This window comes from Ochotona curzoniae, unplaced genomic scaffold (assembly GCF_017591425.1).
Source record: "Ochotona curzoniae isolate NIBS_2020 unplaced genomic scaffold, NIBS_Ocur_1.0 scaffold_2587, whole genome shotgun sequence".
NCBI lineage: Eukaryota > Metazoa > Chordata > Mammalia > Lagomorpha > Ochotonidae > Ochotona > Ochotona curzoniae.
Window position 1 is genome coordinate 10,649,311 of NW_024467096.1, and position 27,477 is coordinate 10,676,787.

Genomic DNA, 27,477 nt, shown 5'->3' on the forward strand with positions numbered 1-27,477 from the left:
ACACCTGCTTCTTCAGTTGGGCATGTGTTCTTTTGGTTAAATACTACACTTCTGCAATAATAGTCTAATATTGGCCCTTAGAATGACTACGTTTCACAAATGTGTTTCCCTTGGCTATGCATTGCTATTTGTTTTTTTTTTTTTTTGCTTTTTTTTAAAGATTGATTTTATTGTAAAGTCAGATATACAGAGAGGAGGAGAGACAGACAGGAAGATCTTCCATCTGTTGATTCACTCCCCAAGAGGCCACAATGGCTGGAGCTAAGCCAATCCAAAACCAGGAGCCCAGAGTCTCTTCTGGGTCTCCTACATGGGGAAAGGGTCCCAAGGCTTTGGGCTGTCTTTGACTGCTTTCCCAGGCACCATGCATGGAGCTGGATGGCAAGTGCAGCTACCGGGACTAGAACTGGCGCCCATTTTGGATCCAGGCATGTTCAAGGTGAAGACTTTAGCCATTAGGCTGCCATGCCAGGACTTTGTTTTGCTTTTGTGCTTCTAAGTTTAAGCCATTCCATAACTCAGAGCATGCATAAAATCCTGGATTTTTAGGGGTTGTGGAAAAGGCTGGGAAATCTGGCAACATAGGTGCTACATCAGTAGCAAAAGCAAAATGGAGCTTAGAAAAGCCATCTTTTCTATCATACATGAAAATACTTCAAGAAGATCATGAAAAAATGCAATTGAAGATACATTTATTTTGGTGGATGAAAATTTGAAGTTCAACGCATTGTTTTTCATAATATACATTTTGCCTGAAACCTTTGAAGATTCTAAGCATGTGCAGTTACTTCAGTTAAGTATTAACCCAATGATCCTTATTGCATCCTTGACTTCAAATCAAACGCCATGGGCCTTTTGTAATTTTGCGAAAACATTTGTAGGAAAGCAATACTTACCAATGCTTGCACACTGTTCCTAAATAAACATGTATGTTATGTTTGTATGTGACTCTTTCTGGTTTTTTGTGTTTTTGCTTACCTTCTGATTCTTATAGGTATCTACTTTCATTCCTCAGACTCCTGAATGGGAAGGTTTTCAGGAACCAGTCTCCACCCAAAGCGCCACCAGTTCCCAGTAATAAACATTTCTGGATAAACTTTCACTTTATGATAAACTCTCTTACTCTTGATCCATTCCCAGGTTTTTCTTAACACACGTTCAAAGGAAACTAAATAGTTAACTCAGCTATCCTGAAACGTCAACTATATTTTCAATATCCTGAAATACAATATTTTTAGATTTGAATATAAACACAGAAAATCAGAAGGGAGAGAGGGGTCAAACATATTAGTACAAAAGGAATGACATAAAAATATAACTTTATTAATGCTAACAATGTCAGGGAGCTTAGAGAACATTTGTTTACAGTGAGACAGAGAACACCACGTGTCCCTGGGTGGATGTATGTGGTTCTTCGTGGGGGAATGGGCTGTAGATCGCCTGATGAGCTTTGCACTACAGCCTCCACCAGAACCTTTTCCTCTCTAGGATACCTCCTTGGGAAATAAACTCTGTTAGTGTCCTAGCCCAAGCATACCTGACTGGCTCTCAACATGAGATTGATCGACAAACTCAGAGATATTCAAACCGTTAGCACAGTTTCAAACCATTGGGCAATACAGAGGATCAGCGTTTAGATGACTTTCACATACTGACCTTCTAGGGCCCAAGAAGAGTGTTCTCTTCTGAGGCCATTAGAGGCAAAAACTCTGGACTCAGGTGCTTCAGGTCTTTTGACTCCTAGAAATAAATAGTTTTTAAAATCAATATGAGGGACACAAACCTGGTAGTCCATTAGACAATAAAAACGTAAGTTATTCCCATAAGCTCATGACACAAAGAGGGTTGGTCGAAAGAGCAGCCACCACCCACCACACATCAGTCATTATAGGATATAAAAGTCATTATTATTGGATAAATCCGTGAAATGATGAAGAGCAAGGGCTGAGATCTGGGGAACAGGGGGTTCCAATCTCGTGCCATTTTGTATCCATTGAGTTTCTGACTCTTGGGGAACAGGCTTACAGAGGTGTGTTTCCCACTGGGGCTGGGTCTGAATCTCTGCCCGGCTCTTGCTCCTAAGGTGACTTTCTCCTTCACAGTAGGTGACGCAGCAGCGACAGGCTGCAGAGGGCTTCCCTCGGTGCTTGGACATTGTGCCTGTGGCGGGAGGAACGTTGTCAGTCCTCTCTGAGCTCTGTGGCTCTGGGGGCTCTTTTAAACGACTTCTCCTTCTTTGAATGTGATCCACACTGATGTCAGACTGGGAAGAGCAGCTCTCATTCCAGCCAGAACTGGCACTCAGGCTTCTGAGGGGAAGGGCCAACCGCAAGGCTTTCCAGAATTTAGAACCAGAGTGTTTGGACTTTTCCCCTTTCCAGCTCACGAAAGACACAGAGTCCTTCAGCTGCAGGATACCTGGGTGTGGATGCTCAAGGGGGCGATACTCAACCACAATGAGCTTTGTGGCAATGGAGTTCTGGCACATGACACCCAGTTTAAACTCCAGCATGCTGATGCTCTTCTCTGTCACATAGTCTGGACTCAGCACAACAATCATCCTTCGACTTCTCTGGATGAAATCAAAAACTGCTTCCACTGTATCTACAGGGAAATAGAAAAACAGTGTGTAGTGTGTAGCAAATGCTTCCCATTACACCACTGTCCGTCCTGTGCAGGATGAGGAATACATAAACATTTAACAATATCTCAGGGCTTTATGTTAACCCAGTGTTATCTCCATCACCCTTTTTAGTGGTTCCTAAGGATTGATAAAGTCATGGCTGAAGAGGGGAATGAGTCAAGTTTGCCCTACTGCAGAACTTCGCTCTTTCTGTAGTCACCTTCTTGAATTCCTTATCCCTTAACACTAGAAGCAAGCGAACAAGCAGAAATGGAGAACTGAACTAACAGGTCTCTAAGAGCAGCCAATTGCAGCAACACATGTATGTTAGCTCTTTTTTTTAATTCTTCAATCCTGTAAACTTTGATGTCTTCAAACGTTTGAAAGATTGGACAACTATATCACTGTATTTCTTTTTTACTTTTGGATTAAGTATTTAATATTTTTTCTTGTTCCAGAAATAACATATCTTTAAGTTTCCTCTCTACTTTCATAGTTTTCTTCTGAATAATGTTCATCTTATATATGTCTCTTAAGAATAAGCATTCCATTGTCATCTTACCAGCATAGAGTACCTTCCAAGATCCTTACCACGTCTCTTGATAATAAACATGTTTGGACTTGACATCAGACAGTCTGCAGGACTATCTCTGCCGTCTGCTAAAATTGTCCCTCTTTTCTCTCTCTCCTTCCTCTCTATGTGAAGAATTCACTTACTAATAATCATTTATAGGGACAACAACAATAACAACAGCTACTAATCAGTCAATTAGCTAAATCTTCTGGCAAAGCATTCAATTCTAACGCTATTGAGGTGGATTTGGATAGGCCCCAAAGGAAGTTTTTCAGATTAATCGAGTGCTTAACTCCCTATGTTGTTTAGGAACTTAGGAGGTAATGCAACTATCTGTAGAAAAGGAAACCCAAATAGCAAATTTTAGCCTTTGACAACTCAGAGAACAGGTGCCAGATGCAGACTACAAAACTGAGTACCTAATCTTCTGGAGTCAAGACTGAAATAGTGATGGTGAGACTTTTTAGCCTGTGAAAACAAGAAGAAACTACATTGAATTTGATCATTATGAACCTATCAGCAATGTTCTTAACCAGCTGAGTATAACCAGTAAATTCAATACGAATCTGAAACAAAATCAGAAAACAAATGTGTTCAATTTTGGAGAAGTTTTGACTGAGTTCAACAAGATTGTAAAAATGTTATAGAGACATTTTATTTTATTGTGTAATGGTAAATCTACTTTTAACCTGTCCTTTAACAGGTCTTCAGAAATTTCTCTGTGTGTGTGTGAGAGAGAACATGTGTAAAATTTTTGTTCCCTCCAGTCCTGCAGAACTGTATCATTGAAAATAACTTTAAAAATAAACATTTTATTGAAATATAATATACATAAGAAACAAAAAGAAGAGGGAGGTATGAAGTCCACTGTTTCTGGGGGCTCATGAGGTTTTTGAAGAAGCTTAAGGTAACACAGTTGATTAGCTTTTCAACACAAGGGACTTACACATATTGCGTTTTCTTCAGGTTGGTCATAGAAAATATACTTTCTATTGGTTATATCACTACTGAAAATGAAATATTTTCTTACCTCTGTTAAAAAATATCTGTAGAGCCTCTTTTTTTCCTTTTTATTGATACTCTTTCCATCGAGTAATGGATTTACATTTGAAAGACAGCAATGATAAATATAGATATGTGAGCTGAAATGTAGGCATTGTGCAAGGAACGGTAAAGATGCTGTCAGATAAGGCTTAGAATGTACATTGGAGTCTCCAAGTGACGAGTGAAAGGCAGCTGCTGCTTTTGTGGCACATTTTTCTAAATTTTCCATAATTTCAAAACTATATGTTTTTGAGGATTTTAGCTCTCTCTCTCTCTCTCTCTTTTTTTTTAATGCTAATGTTCCTTTGGAGAAACAGGCCCATTCAATAGAGTGCTTATTCAGTTGTAACTCAATAAATGGAGTATACTTGTAGTTAAGATGTACTCTCCTTTGTTATAGTAAGATGACTTCGGTGTCATGTCTACTGTCTTTGAAACTCAAAATATCCATGGAATTCACCTGCAGGAAAGCTTAGGCTGTCATTTTGGAAGAATAATGAATGAAACTGTCTCACTCCTCTTAAAGTCTATAAGTAATGAAAAGGGGAACAACAATTCTAGAAGGTGGATCTGAATTCAGCTCTTTGTTTCTCCTTTTGCCTGTTTTACTGTCTCTGAGTTCTATCTTTAATACACATATGATGTCGACAAACTAGTAGAGATGTTATACAAATTTAGAAATATTTAGATGCAAATGTGTAGCACTCACTGGGCATCTGAATGTCAACTGAATAAATTACTCAATGTAAACATAATATTAATATAATTTATACAGACTAGTGTTTATTGACTCCAAATCGATTCTTGCTACTAATTTTAGAACAGTGATTTAATATCTGAATAAATTAAATTAACTAGGCGTTAATATTATCTATTCAAATGAAATACATAGGTGTAAAAATACTTGTAACTGTTCAATCTAATAAGTCATTGCTTAAGTTACTCTATGTTACTTGAGTAGCAATAGAGAGCAGACCACAAAATGTATCTCTCATACCATGCAGAGAATTTAGTGAATGGCCTAGTGACAGCTTAAAAGATTTAAAGAGCCTGTCACTCTGTATTCAGAGCTAATGTACTTATGTTCAGTTTTAACAATAGTTCCAGGGGTCAGCATCTTGACTTACCTGGCTAAGCCTCCCCCTGAGGTGCCTAAATCCAATTTGGAGGCCTATTTGTGTCCTGAATGTTCAACTTTTTATTCAGCTATTGGCCCTGAAAAGTAGCAGAAGATTGGCCGAGGCCATTGTCCTCTACACCATTGTGGGTGATCCAGAAAATGCCCCGTCTCTTGTTTTGGACCACGCAGCCATGGCCACTGCAGTCAGTTAGGAAGACAATCAGCTAGTGGAAGTTCTCTCTTTCTGTCTCTTCTCACTCTGTAATTTTGCTTTTTAAGTAAAAATAAATTAATCTTAACAAAAAGAGTAACTTCATACATGGGCTCACTGTGACAGCTTAGTGGCTAAATCTTTGCCTTATATATGCCAGGATCCCATTGGGGCACTGGTTCAAGTCCTGACTGCTTCCATCCAGCTCCCTGCCTATGGCCTGGAAAATCAGCAGAGGATGGCCCACGGCCTTGGCACCCTGCACCAAAATGGGAGAGCTGGTGGAGGCTCCTAGCTCCTGGCTTTGGAACTGCTCACCTACAGCTGCTGTGGCCATTTGGGGAGTAAACCAGTGAAGATCCTTCTGTCTCTTTCTCTCTGTAAATCTGCCTTTCCAATAAAAATAAATGAATCTTATAAAGAAAACAAAACTTCCCACTTAAGCCACTGGTCTGATGTGAGAAGCTATACAGATTTTTGGTTAGGATTTACCCTATCTCAGAGTGTATATCCCTGCTTGCCCAGGACCCAATATGTGTAAAGACACAAGATTCCATTATTCAGCGCGGCTTGGTAGCTGTTTTTCAAATGAGTAGAGATCTGTCTTTTCATTCTAGCCACTAATAATATTATTTGGAAACTAGCTTTCAGGAGGAAAAATTTTTTAGTAGGAAAGTTCTCTACAAGTTCACGTAGTCAGAACATGTTAAAATGTTTTTAACTTTAAATAAGCTTTTTAACTAAATGGTTCCTTAAAACAAAACAAAAATGTATTCCTGTCACAACAGGTTTAATGTTATTAATTCAAAAGAAATGATATTTCAAATTCCTATCACTGATTTAATTTTTGTAAGATGCATTAGTGAATCAGATTGCCAATTAACAGTGCAAAGCAATGGCTCTGAGGTTCTATTAAGCAGCCGAAGGTGAGAGATTCCAATAAGCTGTGCAAGTTTCAAGTTGAATAAAAAGTAATGGGATTCTTTGTTTTAAAAGTCTTCTCACTCTTTGCTCTGCTCTGCTCTGCTCCTGCATCACCTGTCATTCCTCTAACTGGTATTATCCATCACCTATCTGCACACACACACACACACACACACACACACACACACACACACACAGCCCAAGGACTTCCTAGTTCCCTGGAACTATTCAAATACATTTCTCATATGTAAAGAAAATATTTTTGATTTGAAATTATTTTTTTCTCAGATTTCTCTCAGGAAATACACAATTAATGAAATTTATTTAATACAAATTTTGTAAATGTAATTATGATTTTTTTATTCTTACCTTTTAAAGCTCAAACATGAAAATAAAGACATAAACACATGCACCAAATAAAACTCAAAACTGAAAATAAATGGTTTATTTTAAAAATAGGTAAATTTACACATCAAATGAAAATGGTATATACAAATGTTCATGAATAAAATTAAAACATAACATTAACATTAAAACATGTATAGAAAACGAATAGTTAATGACTGATGTTTTATTTCTCAGCACAATGGAGTGGTTTTTTTTAATTAGAGTTTTAAGGCATAATCTAAGTTACAATAAAAAAGAGAATAAAATAAATTTTATATCATGGTCCTTTGTTAACCTGGGTACAGTTGGGCCTTACAGAAAATACTCCAAATCATTAACTTTTACTTTTAAAAGATGTGGTTATTTTCTAAATGACAAAATGTTTTTCACCATCAAGTGTCCTGTAATGGACATTTTCTGGAATATAAAAAAAAATTCACATATATTTCTCTGGGATGAAACATTTCAATTAGATCTGATATACTTTAGACTACAGAATTTGGAAAATTTCAGTATCAAAGGCAGCAAAAAGGCCGGAAAAAGCAAGGAGATTCTAAGGACACCCAGCAGCATCTGGGATAAATATGGAATCCAAAAGTGCAAGAGAAATGCAGCATCAGCATGGTCCCTTCTGATGAAATGATCCTCTGTTTAGCTAAAGCTCAAGTAAGAACCCACGCTCAGGGTTCATCTGGAGTCAGCTTCCTGTAGTCCTGCGTGTAACTGGCTAATAAAGGGAATAGCTGCCATTCATAATGCTGAAAATATCAGATTCAAGAGTGACTCCATACCATAGTTCTATAGCCAAAAGTTCAAAGGTGAATTTTTATGTAATTTAAATAATCAATAATTTTATGTGGAAAAATTGTGTATCACAGGTTGTACCACCGATGAAGGAGACTTAGAAAGCAATTTTAGAATCATGTGTCAACATTTGCACTTCTGGGCTACAGGATTCTTTCAATTATAAATTATTGTGCTTTATGAGACGCTTAGGCTTATGTATAGGTATATTTATTTTTCTTTTCAGTCAAGAGTGCAAATAGTCGTTGAGCACTGAGTGTAACTGCTAATTGTATTTCCTGGGAATACAGCAGGAAATCAATCACTATCAGAAACCAGTTACTGCTGAGCTCCATGCACTACAAATTCCACTGCAACCCAAATCAACTGTACTAATATTGAGTTATTTATATCAACTACAGAAGAATTGACAAGTACCACTTTTCCCAATGTGAATTTCAAATAATATTCATGTACCACCAACCCTGACACTAAAGCATTACAATAAAACACAATTTACCAACTGGACAAATGTTCTAATGGTTTGCCATATTGTAGTAATGGCTGTGTATAGAGAAGTGTATATGTGTATATATGCAAATGTGCATATACATATATATACATATATATACATATGTGTACACACACTTACAGATGAAGGTACTTAAAATCATGAAAAAATAGAAATAAAACAAACTTTTGGTGCAAAAACTTTGAAATATATTCATAGTTTTTTCACACTAGCATTTTCCACAAACTTTTTAAGTGCTACCATAAACTCTGTGTGTGCAGGATAATATGTATAAATACACACATGTATGTGCATGTTTATATATACACACATGTGCGCACATTTTAAGATTCTGACATACACATGAATGTATAAAAACACATACACACATGTACATACACAGGATATATACATGTAACAGATAATTACCACTCTGTAAACTTTTCACTTAGCTTTAACTTTTCCAAGTCTTGAAAACAATAAACTATTACTTAAACAAAAACAAGCTTCATGGACAGTGACTTCTCAGGCTGATGTAACTGTGGCTTTCCATGATCTGTGCTAGTGAATAAATGATAGGAAACATAGCTAATTCTTAACAAGAAATGCTAAAAGCAACAATCAGGGTTGCTAATTTTAACCTCTACACTTTATAATGGGGAAGGCAAATGCTGTTGAGAAAGGACCACTTTCCTAGTATTCACATCAACAAGGCTGGAAATTAAAAAGTAATCACCAAATGTCCTATAATGTGTACTTTTCACAAGCCCCCAAAAATTTGAAAAGCCGTTTTCTGTTGCTTCTCTCTGCATTAGCACCAATAGAGAAAGTTTCCTTTCAGACTGACCCAGGTGTGGAGCCACCTGCAACATCTCCTGTTTTCTTTTATATTCGACATGCAGACTCTGAATAGCTGATACAAATAGATGGGTATATGGAATGATAAATATGGTTTGATGTTAAAATAATCAGGAACTTTCCATGATAAAAACAAAATTCATGATTTTTAAAATTTACAAATATTACCTCAACTACCTGAGATGAGCATAATGAGGGCAGTACAGGGGAGAACCATGCAACACACTTTTAAACTGAATCATTAGGAGCAGTTTCACATACAGTGCTTTATTGCCACGTACGTCGTCCTGGTATAGGAGGGCACAGTGCAGCTGAGTGAGCTGAAGCTTATTTTCTGTTTTATTTTCCTATGCTCAGTCAAACGCAGGCCCTGGTTTTCTTGTTAATGAATGAGTAAAAAGAAAAGAAAATTATACTTGCAAGTCATAATAATATCCCTGTCAACAACTGCATTTCTTAAGGGGATCTGAACTTAAATCCATGGGTAAGGCTGCTGCACGATGTTAACCCTTCACCTCACCCTTTTTTATTTACCACAAATGTGTGTACACAGGAACTCAGTGGAGTATGCCAACAGGGAAATCCACATCAACAAAGTCTTTGCCTACAAAGAATGTGATGGCATCAGAGTCTGGTGACATGATACTGACAACATATTCTAACCGCTGTATTACCTGAGAAGCACAATAGCCAGCCAAACCCATGACGTTCTTAACTGATCCCCACAGGGAAGCTGAGAAAGAATTTTTCTCTGCTTATGTAATCACAACTGGGATTTTTTTGTCCTTTTCAGATGTTTTTCAGGGATGAATAGGAGAGACCCTTTCCCTCACTGCTACACCGCCTGGGACTTTTCTTCACTGGCATGGCCACCTGTAGCTGCTTCCAGAACCTGCCCTGTGGATATTTGGATTTCTCCCCTTTCCATTTAATGACTGTGAGCACCGTCTTAGCCCTCTTCAGCTCTTTCACCTTCATCTCCTTCACAGCTTTGTACTGTACTAAAATGACGTTGATGTTGCCCCGAGAGGCCATATTTTCTAGGCCAGCCTTGAGCTCCAGGAGGGCTTGGGTTCCCTGGAGCACGTAGTTGGGGCTTAGGACAACCAGGAGTCGTCTGCTTTTTTGAATGAAGCTCAAGGTTTCATCTGTGACAACTGAGAAAGAAAACACCATGGGAATTAGTGTTGGCTGAGAACACCTCAAGAGCGTGGGGCTTGAGGAACAAATGTAGGGAATTACGATAACAGTCTGGGAATAGGAATGAATCTTTTTTACCAGCAACATTTTCAACAATTCATTTCATGGAATCAATCATGGCCTCATCAAATAGATCTTTTCACGAAATAGGGAAAATATGTACTTATATCCCACCCAAGACAGAATCTGAAGAATCATGAAGCTAAAATGAGCTATATTCTGTTATTCTGGTTTTCAAAAGCATAATGTGGATTAAAATCAGTTTCTTCAAGCTATGGTATTTTGTAGCCTAGCCAAATCAGCTCCTGAGTCCTTTCTGCCCAAAACTACCTATGTAAACTTCAGAATTTCAATGAGTACAAGAGACATATATTAGATGTTACAGAACTCCATTTTCTGGCACAGGAAACAATAATAGAAACCATGTTTGGAAGTCTTCCGTGGTTGGACTCTTCCTTCAATCAAACTTAATGAGTAGCCATTGCAGTAGAACCTATGCAAAGCCCAGGCAATTGGGTAGCATTTGGCTAGAAACACATTCTCAACTCAGGTTCCTTTCTCTCTGTCTCTGCTGTATAGCCACATTTAGACTTGAATCTTTCTCTTTAAAATTCTGTGAATATAATGGAGGCATGCATAGAGAAAGCTACAATCTAATGGACATACTTTTGCAAATAGGCAAACTCTGCAAGAAAAAGAAAGGAAAAGGAAAATACAGTGTCATTGTATTCTCCTGCCAAGAGCTTTGATTCACTCCTGCCCCTATATTCGTGATGCAAATACTCTTCATGGTGGCTCATTGAACACTGTATAATCCGTTACCTAGGGCTCAGAGTCGCCAGCGTCAGGCAATGCGCTGGCGTGGAAACCTGCACCGGGGCATGCCAAGATCCCCTTACTAGTAATTCTTTCCCTTATTCTTCACAGGTATGGAAATTGTAAAGAAATACTTGCCATTAAGATCTAGTGTGTACAGGATGGGGGAAAATCTAATAGTGACTTGCACACTACAAAAAGTGTCACAGGACACTGATGACGTGAGCATAGAAAGAGATCCAGAAGCTAAGAGGATTACATTGGAAGAACACAGAGAATGAGGGCAAGCCAGCTGGAACAGGATACAGTACATAAATGTTGGTCAAGTGGCTAGATGCATCAATAAATAGATAAACAAATAGTTTAGAGGATTCGAGCTGGGCTTGTTCTTTAGCTCTATAGTTAAGTCATCACTTCCTAGCAAAGATACATTGAACAAGGTTTCTTCTTTAAGAAATAAGCAAGACAGGTTTTTAAGAGATAAAATGATCAAATTGATTCAAAATGATTATAAAGTTTTATCTATTCTACTGCTCAATTGTTCATGAATATTTTAAAAACAAACTTAATGATTAATATAATTAAAATTTAATGGAAAAAGATCCATGTGTCTTGCTTAAAATTAAACACATATAAATTTGAATATTTAAGAGTTTAATTGTGGACCCAGAAGTTGAAAGAATCTCACAAATGGACTGTTACTTTTTGTTTTGTGAAGCTAAAAAAAGCTTATGCACTGTTACTCTGAAACATTTAGCATTTTCTGTCTTTAAATCAATATAGTATATTAGTCTTTTTAAAATTTTACACCTAGTCTCAAATATATAATATGATAGGAATAAATAGACAGAAAAAGAGGAATTTGAGTAGAGCTAGTTTGCCAAAAAGTAAAAATGAAGAAAAGAAAATTAAGTCAAGGCCAAAGAAAAGCAGAGCATCCTAGCTATTTTCAGAGAGTAATATAAGGGCAAATTCTACACACTTTTAACTTTAACTCAATTTTAGGAAAAAAAATGCCTAAAATATTGTTCTTTATAAAAACAAAAAAGTGGTTTTCTGTAGACAGAACAAATCAGTGTAAGCCTAAAAATATAAGTGTGGCTAAACGGCATGGTTAATGCTGGGGCACATTAAGACAGTTCAAATCCCGTGTCCAGCCACAGTTTTCCCATGCAATACCTTTGAGGATTATATAGAAAAGCACATATTTTAATGACCTAAACTGAGTTGAATTGTGTGCATCTAGTGTTGTGATTTTTTTTTTCTCTCAGAAAAATCTCTATTACTTCACAAAGTTGGACATTAAGTATCCAAATTTACAACTCAGAGCTGTGACTCTCCCACCCAGGCCAAGGCTGCTAAGTAATATTTTCCCTTCAGCCTGACACCATTTGGACTCATATGAAATACCTACTTCCCCCAGGAAGACTATCTCTGTCAAAGATGCACAGCTTGTATCCGAATTCGTTCTCTAAAACTCCACGGAGGGTCAGTAAAACAAATTCCTCTTCTTCAGCATTCCTTGCATAGGACACATAAATATCATACTCCTTCCCATCTGGCAGAGGGACACAGACACAATGGAAATTAGGAAACACATTCAAATCAACACAATAGGAATACCAAAATAAGTGACATGCTTATTTTATACATATATGAATTAGATCACAAATTTCACTGTGACTTTCCACTTGTAGCAAGTAAAATGACTACTTGAATTTAAATCTGACCTGATGGTCCTTTTATCCCTATTTCACCGATTTGGGTCTTTATGAATACCATGCAGAAAACTTCGACTGTCTCGGTTTATCACTCACAAATGTATTAGAATCACAGATGGAGCAAACCTTTCTTAAATTACCAATCTACTTATAACTAAAACAAATGCAACTTAAAATATCGATTTTCCCAAATTTATAATTCACTGTCAGTTACTAATATAGATTCTGGGACTCTCCCAAAGACTAGTGAATTAGAACCTTTGTAGAATGAACTGAAGAATCTGTATGGAATCAGAAGCATAGCCAGAACTTGGACTTCGACACTTTGCTATAAGATGAGGGTGAGCCAGTATGTAACTTAACTGCTGAACCAATGCCCATCCTACTGACCACTTGTCGTGTTCAAAAAGCATGGACTTAAACTATGAAATATAGATGCCACAAACAACCTTTATCTACTAGACATTTAAACTGATCTAAGTGTAAAACAAATCATACTGTGAGTTTTGAAGATTTTCAAGTACCTCACTGACTGGTTTTTATTAAATTACATGCAAGAATAATCACATTTTCAATAAACGGAGTCACATCATTATTTTCCTTTGTTTCTTTTTCCCTTTTCTAGTGTGGTCATCAGAAAATCAAAAATGTCCTATGTGGCTTGCCTCGTACTCTTTTTTTTCCTGTCTTGTATTCCTGTTTGGACAGGGCTAACCTATGTTAAATTACATTATTTCAGCCAAGAGTGTAATACACATCAAGAATATTTTCATTGATGAGCCCTGCCATATAAGATAATCTTAAATTTGCAATTAATCTAAATTTCATCAGTTTCTAAAGATGGCCATACATGACATTTCTATCAAACTTCCATTACTTACCCATAATTGTTTCATCTGTTCCAAAATGGGCTCGGTAAAACAGGACCATCTCCAGCCAGTAAACATGGTAAACAACAATGAGAATCACCACCAGCAGGACTGTGGCTCCAAAGCCGCATGCCAGCTCCACTGTGTATCTTGGAGCTACCACTAGAATGAGTAACAAAGAAATAGCATTGATCTCCATGTAATGCTTTCAGTGAATGATGATCTCACAACCATAGGATAAGGCAATCAGCTGAACCACGCACTGACTTACATGTATAAATAAGCAGAAATAGCATAATGGTTTTATACTTGTAAATAGGAGACTATCACACCTTCCTGCACAACCCAGCATAGACAATGTTTATAGCTCTTACATACATGGATAGACTTTGATGAAACACAAATTAAAATGGCTTCTTACTATTGGGACAGAAACTCTACTAATTCAATTCACAAGTTTGAACATTTTCTTTTATTAATGCAGTTTTATTTATTTATTTATTCATACAGTTTGAAAGGAGGAAAGTATAAGAGTGGTGAGAGAAAGTGAGATGTGCACTTCTGAGTAACTCCCCAATGGCCTGCAATAGCTGTTGCTGAGCATGGCCGAATCTGAGAACCAAGAAATCAAACGGAGCCTCTCGTGTGGGTGGCAGACATCACTTTCCCTCACAAAGCACACATTAGCACAAGCTGGGATAGAGACGCATAGCCAGGCCCAGCCTGAGGAAATGCAGATATTCTGTGCCAAAGGCCTGCCCCGCTTTTATACCTGAACCACCTCAAAAAACTATGTCCTGCATTTATCTGTGGAGAAGGAATTCTCACTGCTACCAGGAAAAAAACCATAGTACTGGTAGAATTGTATCTGAATATAAACTTTAACTTGTTCCATTAGTTTTAGTTTTAGCCTTTGTCCAGTGCCAGTTGGAAGAAATGTAATTCCTTTTTCTGTATTGTTGGAAATAACAGTTGAAAATCTTATTTTCACTGGGCAAAAGTAAGAGGTATCCATTAAACCCGGAGTATGCTTGGCTTTGAAATGATCTCTCATGCCCACATTTCCAGAGCACGCATTCCAAAGATCAACCTGCACTATTTGAGAATGAGCAGAGATCCACATCATCTCCCCAGGTTGTGTGTTACGGGAGTTTTCTTCACATCTTCTGCAGAACCATCGGCAATGGAATATAAGCTAACTTCGCAAGCATGTGAAAACCCACCACCTTATACCTCATGAGTCCCGGTAAGGTCTATCACCATCACATTCCTGTTCCATAGGCATTTTCCTTTCCTCAGAATCACCAGAAATATTTAGTATTGTGCTCTTTTTGCTGGAACAGTTTTTCTCCTTTTAGTTTTCATATTCATGCTCAAATTGAATACCATTAATTTTTAGAAGCTTTCACAAATTAAAACTCTTGCAACCTGAGTTCAATCTGGTAGAATACCTATTTTTTTATTTTACAGCATTTGAAAAAATATAATTCATATACTGGCCCACTATTCCACTCCCTCTCACTATCAATTTAATTACGCATTTACAATCTCCATCCTATTGCTATCTTGCCTACTACTAGTCCTTCCTAGTACTATTATCTCAAGCTTCTAACATTGGCATGCTTTAGTTTGGGAACATCTAAAAAAAGCCTGAGTCAAATTAAAGCATGCATTCATGACTCTTTTTGATATTGATGAATACAAAATTAAATTTAGGGCCTCATATTATTTCAGAAGTCATTATAAGCAAATAAATGAGCCAGTTTTACTACAATGGTGATCATATATATCCATTATATATAAAGAATATAAAGGAAATAAACAGGATAATGTGATACATGTCACTAAAGGATAAGGGCAGTGCAAAAAGGAAACAGGCATTTCAGAATATTCATGAAAAAACAAATGAAAAACTAAGATTACTTTGACATGAAAATATTTTAAAATCAGGTACAGCATTTTACAATATGCAGCTTTCCCAAATTTTTAAAGATCATCACACACATGGATTCCAAACAATTTGCTCCAAAATAAAGTTAATTCCACTTTCCATGGAATTAATTTTTAACTCAAGAGGCAATGAGATAAAGAAAGAAGAGAGGTAGAGAATTGTCATGTGATGGTTCAGTCCACAACTGTCAGCCACAGCCAAACAGATGCCAGAAGCCAGAACTCGGTCCAGGCCTTCCATGTAAGTGGCAGAGAACCAACTCCTTAAGCCATTTCCTGCTATCTTCCAGTATCTGCACTGGCAAGGAAGTTGGCATCTGTAGTTATAACCACCAAGGAACCTTGGTGTTGGGTATGGGATGCTGGCATTGTTAGCTGGAACACTATACATGAAATGCTCATAAATGTTTTGAAGTCCCTTCTTATTTTCAATAGCTTGATGAGGAAGACTTATGTGTGAGCATCTGAAACATCACAGCTAGTTACCTGTCTGCTGAGATGCAGCACAGAAAAACCCACTCAGCTCTAGGACTGCTGCCAAAGCTCCCTGATGCTAACTGCAGAGTCTTAGCTTAACGCTACCACCAAATGGAATCATGGGTCATACACTTGTGGAAAATCCATTTTGCAACAGGTATGTACCCCAAGAGGAAAATCATATTTGAGCCTAGGCTTCTATAATGAAGAGACATATTGCAGAATCTCGTGTTTTTCATACCAAGCCCAGAACATCAAAACTGCATAGGTATGGGATTCAGATATGCAAAAGTATATCTGTAACACATACTCATGCTATGAATAATAGCGCTTCAGGAAATTCTCTATCATAAATGCCAGAAATAAGGGCAGCTAATGAGAATTTACTAAGTCCAATTCAGGTAGCTGGCATAAAAATTGTGTTCCTAGTATTTCTGGGCATGTTACATTAACAGTACACTGTTGTGATCCCTTTTGATATTTTCTTATTTGCTATTGCTTTTCTTGGCTCCCTCTGGAGAGACAGTTTGCAATAGTTTGGGGAGGGTTATTGGTTTCACAAGGCTGAAATAGATTTTTTTATGTCAACAGAGATTTTGCTTAACAACTATAAGATTAATTAACTCTGTAAATTACCATGTATGACTTCACTTTATCCCTATCTATTTTATTTCAGTGGGACTTACTTTGTCTGTGTCACACGTGTGCCATATTTATAGACTGTACCCTGCACAGCCATCTAGACATCAATAAGTCCCTAATGCCATTTCATTAATTGGACTGTTAAGATAAATAATCCATTACCTTGATTTTCTAAATTGTTTGAACTGTGCATAGGAGGAGGTTTCTTATAAAGGTCTGTTGTCTTACAGAAAAAACGACCTTTAACCTGTACTTTCTGTCAGCTCCAGGAGGAATCCTGATGCAATCCAAATAGGTTTCCAATCAGGAAGGGGTGTGTGTGCAATTTGACCCAACTGGACTCCTAAATTGTTTTTCTCTCCTGGATTTCATTATAATCTGAATCAGGATGTGGTCAAATCTAGCCATTTGCTATAGTCACACTTTACCCCGAGTCACAAATGCCTTTCTTGCAATTTTGCAGCAATAACTGGCTGTGATGCTCAAATTTCCAGGTGATTGACCTTGGCTCAAACAGTTCAACCCCTCAACTCTTTTCCTTCTTCCAATTTCAAGTTCTTTTTCTACAACCCTGTTTTTTTCCTTGAATATAAAAATTCTCATTTATACCTTAATTATTGCGGTTCCAGCCCTGGTGTCCCTCGTTTTAGTAGTTGTTTGAATGCTCACATTTCCACTGGCACAGAAATTGTAGCTGTTGCTGGTTAAGTTGGTGGAACTTTTTCACATGTTTCTTTTTCAGGGAGAAGGGGCACTTTGCAGCAAATGAACTCTGCCCGGGTTCATATATATACATACTAAAAAGGCTGGAGAAGAACCACTGAGAACTAAGCAACCCTAATCGCTCAGGCAAGCCTTGAGATCCAAGAATTAGAACAAGCAGAATCAAGAGCCTCGTTTCACCTCCTGAAGTATTAACTGGAGATCAGAAATAGGTCAATCAGAATAAGTAGGTTCAATCTAACTACAGAAAAGGATAGGTCATGCCTACTCTAACAAAGCTAGATTTTTTTATTGTAATATTATGTAAGCAAATTAATAACTTGCTAGAATAAAATGTAATGCTTAGGGAAAAATGCATACAGTCAATGACATAATAACTACAACATACAGCACATGATAAAAAATACTACAATGAAAAAAGCAAAAAATATATGTGTATATATATATACACTTATATATTGTGTATATATATATGCATACATACATACACAAACACATACATGCACATATAAAGAAAACCACACACAATCCAAATTCAATGAAAAAATAAGCCAATAAGAATACAACCAGAGGCCAAGTACATGGCATAGTAGGCTAATCTAGAACTTGCTGCATGAGAATTTCATTTGGGCACTGGTTCATGCCCCTGCTACTCCCAATTTGGATGCATAGTAATAGCCTGGAAAAGCATGGGTGTTCCGCATCTCTGGGCTCCTGTACCCACGGGGAAGATCTGGAAGAAGCTCCAGGATCCTGGCTTTGAATTGGCCCAGATCCAACTGTTTTCAGAATTTTGGAAGTAAATAGCAGATGGAAGAACTGTTTAAATTCTCTGTGATTCTGAGTTCCAAATGTTTTTTTAAATGGATATTTTAAGCAAAGAATATAACTAGAATTAGTTAAGATGATAGAATTATCCAATAAATATTTTATATGTATATTAATAAAATGTTTTTATTGAATTTGATAAAAAAAATAGACAATAGAAACATCAAAGATAAAGTATCCACATAGGGTTTTCAGTGGAGAAATGGAAATTCAAATACTGAAAAATCCAATTCTAAAACTAAAATTGCTGTGGATTCTGTTACCACAGCAATGATTATTGCAAACGAGAATGACCCAAACCCCCTACAAGAAAAGGGTAAGAGAGCAGCAGTAGAAACAGAGTCTCAGAGACCTATTGGGGAGTGTGGAGCAGAAGTGGTTTAACTGAAATTTAGCTAAAATACTAACCGAAGAAAGCAAAGAGCAGCAGGGAACAGAAAAATACATTTGAGGAAATCATGGCTGAATTTTTTTCACATTAATTAATAAAGAAAAGCATATAGATCATGAAATTTAATAAACTTTAAATAATATACACATATACCACAACAGAAGATATTTATTTTTAATAATCTACATAGTCAATATTTAAACCTGCCAAAGAAAAGGAGATAAATGAGAGATAAGATAGCAATAAACAGAACAAAAAAAATCCTCCGAATTTGCATTACAAAAATTATTGGTCAGGAGAAAATCAAATGAAACTCTAAAGGGGCAAAAGAAAGGATAGAAGGAAAACTTTCAACTTCATGTTTACACGATCCATGATAATACCAGAAAAGGCAGCAGAGCAAGACCAGGAGGGAACCAAACTCTTTCCAACAAATCTTTATAGACCACTGGATCCTGATATGAAATAATCAAACTTCAATTTGTTATTTTCATAGCAAACATACTCACACACACACAAATTTTGGCATTGATCATAGACCCAAATAGAAGGTAATATTTCCATGGCTTTGTGGTATGTAAACTTTGTTAGTACATTAAAAAGCAGCATGATTAAAGAACATCAATACCATTTTATATACTTGATCAATGGATATTTCATTACTACTAGAGCCAGAAATTTAAAATACGTCTATTTGAACATAAATTCCATGTCCTTTTCAATCCATGCTACTTTAGAATTCTCAGCTTTGGGTAGTTCTATATGTGAAATCTATTGCTGACTTTAACTCACTGCTAATTGTTTTAATTGCCAAGATATAAATTACAATATTTAATGCTCCAAATTAAGTTATGAAAAGTGACAGAGCGCAGATTGGTTTAAAGCTCAAATGAACTTTCCCATATACTACAATTAAAAGATAAAGAAATATCCCAAGGAATATACAAATTAACACATTTCTAGATAACCTATGAATTAAAAAAAAATAGGACATGTCCTGAAGTGAATAATGCAGAGCATTTAACATGTACAAAATAATTTCATAACCGAGATTTATAAGTTCAAAATCAGTAAAAGTATCACATTGACTAATAAATGAAAAAAAATAAGTTCTTGTCTGTAGATGAAATTAGGAATTCAAGAAAAGTCAAAACATAGAATTAAAAAATTTCAATAAGCCAAATATGTTAATATTTTCCACAAATAAATAATATCTACCTAAACGTTCTACATGTGACCAACAGATTTAATACATAAAAACTGGACCCATCTTTCAATTTGAAAATAACACAAAGTTGGCTCCTCTTGTAATTTCAAATAATCATTATGTTGGGAGTCAAAAAAAGGATGTAAATAGTCATGTCATCAAAGCATAAAGTTGGACAAGGAAGCAGCAAAGCTGCTATTTAATGGGGTCACATAGTCAAGTTCTTAGAAAATGCTAAAGAAACAAAGAAGTGGAAAAAGTGGAAACTGTGGAATTACCAAATTTAGCAACATCAAGAGGTCAAGGTCAAAATTTAACATGTCAAATGACTGTATTATTATGTTGGGTTATAAAATACTGTAGTTTTTAAAATAGATTGATTTTGAAAAAAAATGAAGAAGATATACAGGATCTATTTTTAAGAATTACCTTAGAAATATGTTAATAAAAAAAAGTAGTATTGAATTAAAAACAAAAATTCACAAAATGTAGTGTGGCGAGCAAACACAGATTACATTTTGAGTCATTTAATATGTGCTCAAATTTTCAAGGTGGTTAAACAACAACAAATGATTTTTCAATATAACATTGAAACAACTGGAAAAAAACAAGAGATAACTCAACTGTAACCAATATTCACATTACACAAAAAAATTTGAATTGGTCTAGAGATCTAGACATAAAAGTAAAAAAAAAAATCTGCTAACCTTCCCTATGACAAAAGAGAATAATACGTTTGTAAATATTTAAGATTGGAAGATTTGCTAAGTACAATTCTAAAAACCACTAATTATTACAGTAGAAACTGAAAAAATGAACTTGATCCCATTTGTAAAAATACTACTCAACAAATGCAAATGAATGCACAAAGAGAGTGAAAATATTGACAAATCATACAGTAAAAAACTTATGTGTCTATCCAAAATACAATGAATTAAAAAAAAATAGGTCATATGTTCTCTCTGATATAAGGCGACCTTCATGTAAAATACAGGATAAATAGCCCTTTCAATGCTGTTTTTGCTACATCAGGTGTTTCAATATGTTTGTTTTTATTTTCACTCTTTCATACAAGTTTTGTTCATCTAATCAATGTCCTCACTGACTCGTAGGTCACACAATAGCATTGTTTGCTTTGGGAAGGTCTTCGACTTTCTTTTTCACTTCTTCCGCCATGCATTGATCATTCAGTAGCATGTTGCATCACTTCATGTTGTTGTAAATTTTCTTTTTTTCTCTCTGTGGTTCATCTTATTTTATGTCTTCTCACTTAAGGGGATGGTGAAGTAGAGATTCTCATGTGTCGATGTGAAGATGCAGCGTGCATCTCCTCTTCCAAATCAAAGATGAACTCGCAGTGAATCTGTTGAAGGTCTCTTGACAATAGCATGCTGATCTTTCTGACACTGCCTATACCTACAATGCCATGATACACTTAAATAATAGATTGATGGATTTATGAATGATTCTGAAGGACTACACTATTGTAATGACATGGGGAAAATATGGGGGGTGGATGGGGACTTGGTGCGGGGAAAGGGAAATCCCAGAACCTGTGGAACTGTATCATGGAATAATAAAAGAAACAAATAAAGAGAACAAAAGAAAAATATGACGTCTCCAATACTTGATTTAAAATAACCAGCTGGAATTGTGCTGCCACTAGGCTCCACTTAGATACATTCCTCTGATTTCTGTCCTGAATGTCTTCTTGTAGTATCCTTGATAAAGTGTATAGACTTTATAACGTGAATGAATTCAAAAGAGGACCACTGTGCAAGGTATGAATGCGAGCTCAGCATTCAGGGAAGGGGAGACTCTCTGATGGTAAATACAAATGTATTTTGGTGTGTGGATTCTGGCTCCACTCTTACACAAAACAGTGTTCTAATCGACTGTTTTGACTCTGTTCTTGACAATCAATGATTAACTTATGTCACTCCCCAGAACACATGTCTCAGAAGATGAGTAGATGAGTTATACAAGATACTCATGTTTAAGGAATCTGGAAACCAATACATTTGAAAATCTTGCATACTACAACCCAAACCTTGGTTGAATCCTTAGTGAACTATTACATATTAACCCTCTAGTGGTCCTGAACCAAAGTAATTTGGTATTGGTCTGGTTTTACCTAGACTATAATGACACTCAGAGTATAAAGTCTGTCAGATGACCTTTAGGAGACAGACGTGGAAGCAGTAAGGGCTAACATTTACTGAACATTAAGAGGTATATATGCCAGAAACCACGCTGAGCACTTGAAAACCAGCTTGTGTGAAATTGGTATTCTTTTGCTAACTTTATTCATAAAAAAACTGAGGCTAAAAGAGATTAAGTGATTTTTTTTTCCCCAAGGATAAAATACATAGGATGCCTAGATCAGGATTTCAGCAGGCTGCCTGACTGTAGGGTACAAATAATGCACTGCAGTACAATCATAGTTCTTAGCTGTGTTTCTAGAAAGTGCCATTGGAAAGCTGGCTAATATGTACTTTAGTCTTGTCTCCATGGTTTCAAGGAGCAGAAGCAATGCGTTTTCCTTTACAAACCTACTAAAACTCAAAAGACATATATATTTCAGACCTTTTCTGTTTTCTACCTTGCAATAAAATTTTAGCATGGATCCTATTTGTTTATCAGTTTTTTAAAAAAATTAAGTCCCACTTTTTGTTGTAACAATTCTGAGCCAATTTTTTTTCCCATTTTGATGTGAATAATAAGTTTGTACATCTGTTTATATGACACACAGACATATGTGGGAAATCACCCCTTCACTCTGTTTCTCCAGAATACTGGAAAATCTTCTCAAAGCGACTCATAGTCTAGGATTTGGTGTTCAGGGTCAGATGCAAAATGGAATTTAGGAAAAATGCTTTTTTTAGAGCAACAGCTCACACAACAAGGCTTTATAATTTTTATTTGTATAGAAAATTATAGTAACATTAACAAAAACATTATTTTTACATCAGGTTAAACAGTGGTCTTAATGATTATTGTTTATCAATGCTAGCTACTGCATTATAAACCTGTTTGAGTGCTGCAATTACATATTTTATAAAGTATTTATTCATAAAATTAGATGATGGATATTAATAATACACTTCAATATTACAAATAATGCCTTCAATGATATCAAGGTACAAATGATTATCTTTCTGTTATTTATTCAGGAATGATCCCCAAAGTATGATGTCACGTAGTATGATAATTTGTATGGTTCTTTAACTCAGCCAACAATGGTTTCTAAAAGGTTCTGCACAATTCATTAATTATATGAGACTCTATAAGTTTGATTATATGCTTGCTAAGCTGCAATGTTTCTTTTCGTTCTCATTTTTACGACTAAGGAGACATAAAATTATGCCACGTTGTTCTAAACACTTAAAAATTTTTAGCAACAATTAGGCACTTAATTACTGACACAATAATTAACAAGATTTTGGGCATCTTTGCACAGATGCAAACTTGCATCGTCTTTTCACTCAATTCTTTCATTACCGTGTGTGAGATGTGCTAGGTGCTGAAATTCTACTCTTCTCAACTTCTCCCTTTTCCTTACTCACTTATTACAACTGGAGTTCACTGATCCATCCACTGAGTGCATTCATTACCTTTCTGTTTCACCTTGGCTGCTTTGTCAACTTCCCCTTTAGCATTTCTAGCATGACAGACATAGTTGCGCTTGAGATCCTCCGCCGTAACTTTCTTGATGCTTAAAATCTGAGTTCTTGTTTCATCTTCTATTTTGGTATAACTTATACTAGAAATAGAGAAAAGAAAATAAAGTATTTATGAGACTCAAAAGCGATGTACTTTTTGTGAATCTGACAAGGAAGCAATTCTAGAGTCCCCAGTTAGGGAAGGCGTGTTCACCAACTGTAACACAATCGTTTCACAAAGGGAATGATGACACAGTGCTCTTCACCATCTACTTTGCAGACTTGTTTACATCAAATTCCAATCATGGATTCTTGCTATAGGTTTCTCTTCAAAGCAAAACATCTTGCTTCACTGAAACTAATGAGGCGGGATGCTGTGTTCGTTAAGACAGAATTCCACAGGTGCAAATCCATTTGAGTTTTGCTTAGCACTGTCACTTACTGCTGTATACATGGGGCATGGTAGAAAATCTATGTCTTATGTTTCTCTTTTTGTAACAGAAAATTAGTAGTGCCTACACGGCATGTATTATTGCCTACGGACCCTGGTAACAGCATTATGGATGCATACTTACTAGAAGAATCCTAAATAACTGTTCGTGTAGGACTGTTATTATCACCTCACCGCTGCTTCACTTCCAATGCAGTGCCCAGGTAATGCACTTGGAGGTCACAGGGTAATGGCTCAGGTCTGGGCTCTGCTATATGAATTCTAGATTCCTGGCTTTACCTGGCCCAATCACGACCATTGTGGCCATTTGGGGAGTGAGGTAGAGAGAGAGAGAGAATCCTTCTCCTCTTTGTATCTCTCTCTCTCTCTCTCTCTGTAATTCTTGCAAAAAAATTATTAAAATACACAGATGTTTGATTTTAACTCAAAGGAGAAAATCATCCTCTAATAGCTATAGGCTACTCAGGCTCCCCTTTGGATTTGGTTTACTGTCAGTCATATGCTTTGATGGAGGGCCCCGACTGGTTTAGCCGAAGCTGAACACTATTGCTTCTGTGAAAACGGACAATGTGTTTCCATAGCAGCAAAAGGAACAGCACGATTTACCCTATTATTCATTCATTATTATTACAAGTGTGGGAATCACAACGTTCAGAACTCCTGAACTGATCGATCTCTCCCTCGGGGCCTCCAGCTACACCTTGCATCAACACGTTCTGCCAAAAAAAAAATGTACTTCAATTTTAGGGAATAACTTTTCCACCTTTGAATCTTTTCTGTTTCTGTAAATTTCTGCCTTTGAACATGATGCTCCTCACATTAGAAATATACTTCCCATTTATGTGTCTATCTAATCACACTCTAAACTCAGATCTTGCATTTGATACTATATCATGTCACAAGTAGTACTTTACCTCCAAAAACTGACTGAATCTCCTAATGGTCTCTCGCAAACCATTTGACACTACTCAGTCACAATATTTATCACATTTTATTGAAAAGCCTGGTCTAACACTGTCATTCATATGCAGTTAATTACTTACTTAGGGACCAAAAACCTAAAGCACAGTAAATATATTAGGTTTTCTACACTAAATCTGAACTCACCATTAGGAAAAAAATATCTCGCAAGGTCTAGAAACAAAGTAGTTCAAAATATGTAATCACATAGGTGATAAAAATTAAGGTCCTGGAACAAATTTTTTATGTAGCTTGATGGTTGCTAATCTTTTCATTAGTTGTTGCCAAGAGTCAAATGCTTTTTGACAATGGTAAAATTCATTTAAAGAGTAGTCTTGTCTTCAAGGACCAAAGTCAGGTTTACATAGCAATAAAATGACTCACACTACTATTTTTAAAATGAGCTATATTACTACCACAATTTAAAGAACATAAATGCATTTGCTTGATATTTTAGTTATTGTTGATTATGAATGTAACACATATTCATGTGCATTAAAAACTAGAAGACAGAAAATCCATGCCAATTAAAACACAGCAAATGATCCATAATTATTGGGGCACAAAAATATTTTCCAGGATTGAGAAAGAGAATGAAATACACTAATAATCTTTCATGTATCACAAACTTACACTGTTTCCTTTTTATTCACTTGGGATATGCATTTTATCTATTTCAAAGAGAGTATCAAAATTGTGTGAATCTTTCCGGGGTTAAGACAATGCAGTGCAAACCCTGTAGAGGAAGTGTGAGGGAGGAGCCTAGCTCCAAGGCATTCAAATTAGATTCCATTAACAGTCATCAGGTAGCATGTGGCTCTGAAATTACATGTGCAATATCCCAATTTTGGGAAGCTGTCACTAAATATGTGATAATGCTTTTGACCTCTACTAATGAAGCTCAAAAAACGAAAATTTAAATTTTCATTGATTAGTGTTTCTCAGGGACAGGGGTTAGTGACCCTTGGCTGAATCCCTAGTACCTTTCATTAATGGTTACATCAAGATTGACGTCATCGGGCTTTTTTCCATCGATGGTCCACCAAACTTCATTGCGTGAGTCCTTTAGAAAAGTAAAATAGACTTTACAGGGGATGAGTAACTCCTCTCCTAAAACAAACAAAAAACAGTGGTGTAAGCAAGATAATCCAATGACTTGTAACTTTAATATGGTTATACTCACTTTATTTTATATCTATTCAGAAACCATACAATTATATAGATCTAAAATCTTAGTTTAGTCAAAATAGTTTATCGATCTACCATAAGGAAACATGTCACTTATAACTTAATTTTGTAAAAAAAGCCATTAGCTACATGAAGTGCCCAAAATTGCCATTATCAATGCAATGTGAATATGCTTTTAAAAGGCAGCATGTGTGCTGAAAGTGCTACAAGCTACAAACTTTGCTTTTCAATTGTCATTCCCTTCCAGAACAAAGCACAGCCAAGGAAAGGCTCAGGGAGGATCAGCGAGGTCATAGCAGAAAAGTTGGCCTAAGAAGTGGAATCCTGAAATATTCCCTCTGCAAGAGTGCATTCAACAAACCTTAAGACAGCTTACAAACAAAAAATCTTACACTCCCTTTCTGAGATGGAACAAGTGTTTAGGGATATTCTTTGCAGAAAAGAATACTTTAATGACAAATAGCAGTTGCAACACACTCACTGAAAACTTAAAAGCACCTGTGCTGAATATTTAAACCGACTCATGAGCTTATAAGATTTTTTTTTTTTAGAGAACAAGGGAGGCATTTTAAAACGCATGTTCTCTGTAAATAAAAGGCCAGGCTTGAAGATGTTAAGGCATCCTTAGAGCGAACTGTTACTAAGTTACATGTCAGGTTCCAACCCAGAGTGATTTTGCATTCAGATTTACTCATAAACAATGCTGTGTTTTGCTTACACGCCTGGTCAGTTATTCACATCAACTGCTTTCAGTATCAAAATGTGCCCAGTTTGGAAGATAAACTGTATCATCACCCTAATTTTAATTTAGGTTTGTCTCTTTAAGCAGTTATAGCCTGTCCACCTTCCCAATGCATGATTCTTAAGTTTTCCTCTTCCTGTTTCATACATACAAACATTAAGGAACATAGGTTGAACGCTGTGAGGATTTTTTGAAAGCATATGAGAGGTAAATAAAAGACAATTAGGTCATTAATAAGGAGTTACTGCAATTCTATTAAGAATGTTCATATTACTATACCACTTCACAGCTAATTCTAGAAATGCGGTTCCATTGACTTTAGCAGATCCCTTAGTGTGTTGCCTAGCTTTTTAAAGATTTATTTGAGTTTGTTTTTATTGTAAAGTCAGGTATACAGAGAAGAGGAGAGACAGAGAGAAAGATCTTCCATCCATTGATTCACTCCACAAGCAGGTGCAATGGCTGGAGCTGCACTGATTCAAAGCCAGGAGCCCCGAGCCTCTACCGGTTCTCCTACACAGGTGCAAGGTCCCAACGCTTTGGGCTGTCCTCGACTGCTTCCTCAGGCCCCAAGCAGGGAGTGGATGGGATGTGGAGCTGCCAGGATTAGAACCG

At 36.4% G+C, this 27,477-nt stretch overlaps 1 protein-coding gene across 3 annotated transcripts in view; it reads right to left on the minus strand.

The window, feature by feature from the left end:
• Positions 1 to 473: 473 nt before the first annotated feature.
• LOC121171274 (interleukin 1 receptor accessory protein) overlaps positions 474 to 27,477 on the minus strand; it is a 128,462-nt gene continuing 101,458 nt past the window's right edge. Inside the window, exons 7-12 of one of the 3 annotated variants that reach the window (XM_041002908.1) lie at positions 25,916 to 26,042; positions 23,474 to 23,622; positions 13,654 to 13,803; positions 12,466 to 12,609; positions 2,026 to 2,604; positions 474 to 1,740 (exon numbers count right to left, since the gene is read on the minus strand). In XM_041002908.1, coding sequence (XP_040858842.1) covers positions 1,739 to 1,740; positions 2,026 to 2,604; positions 12,466 to 12,609; positions 13,654 to 13,803; positions 23,474 to 23,622; positions 25,916 to 26,042 — 1,151 coding nt within the window. In that variant the 3' untranslated portion in view covers positions 474 to 1,738. Of the gene's footprint in view, positions 2,605 to 9,400; positions 10,193 to 12,465; positions 12,610 to 13,653; positions 13,804 to 23,473; positions 23,623 to 25,915; positions 26,043 to 27,477 lie in introns of those variants that run through there. The other 2 variants (XM_041002907.1, XM_041002909.1) reach the window with 2 other exon arrangements.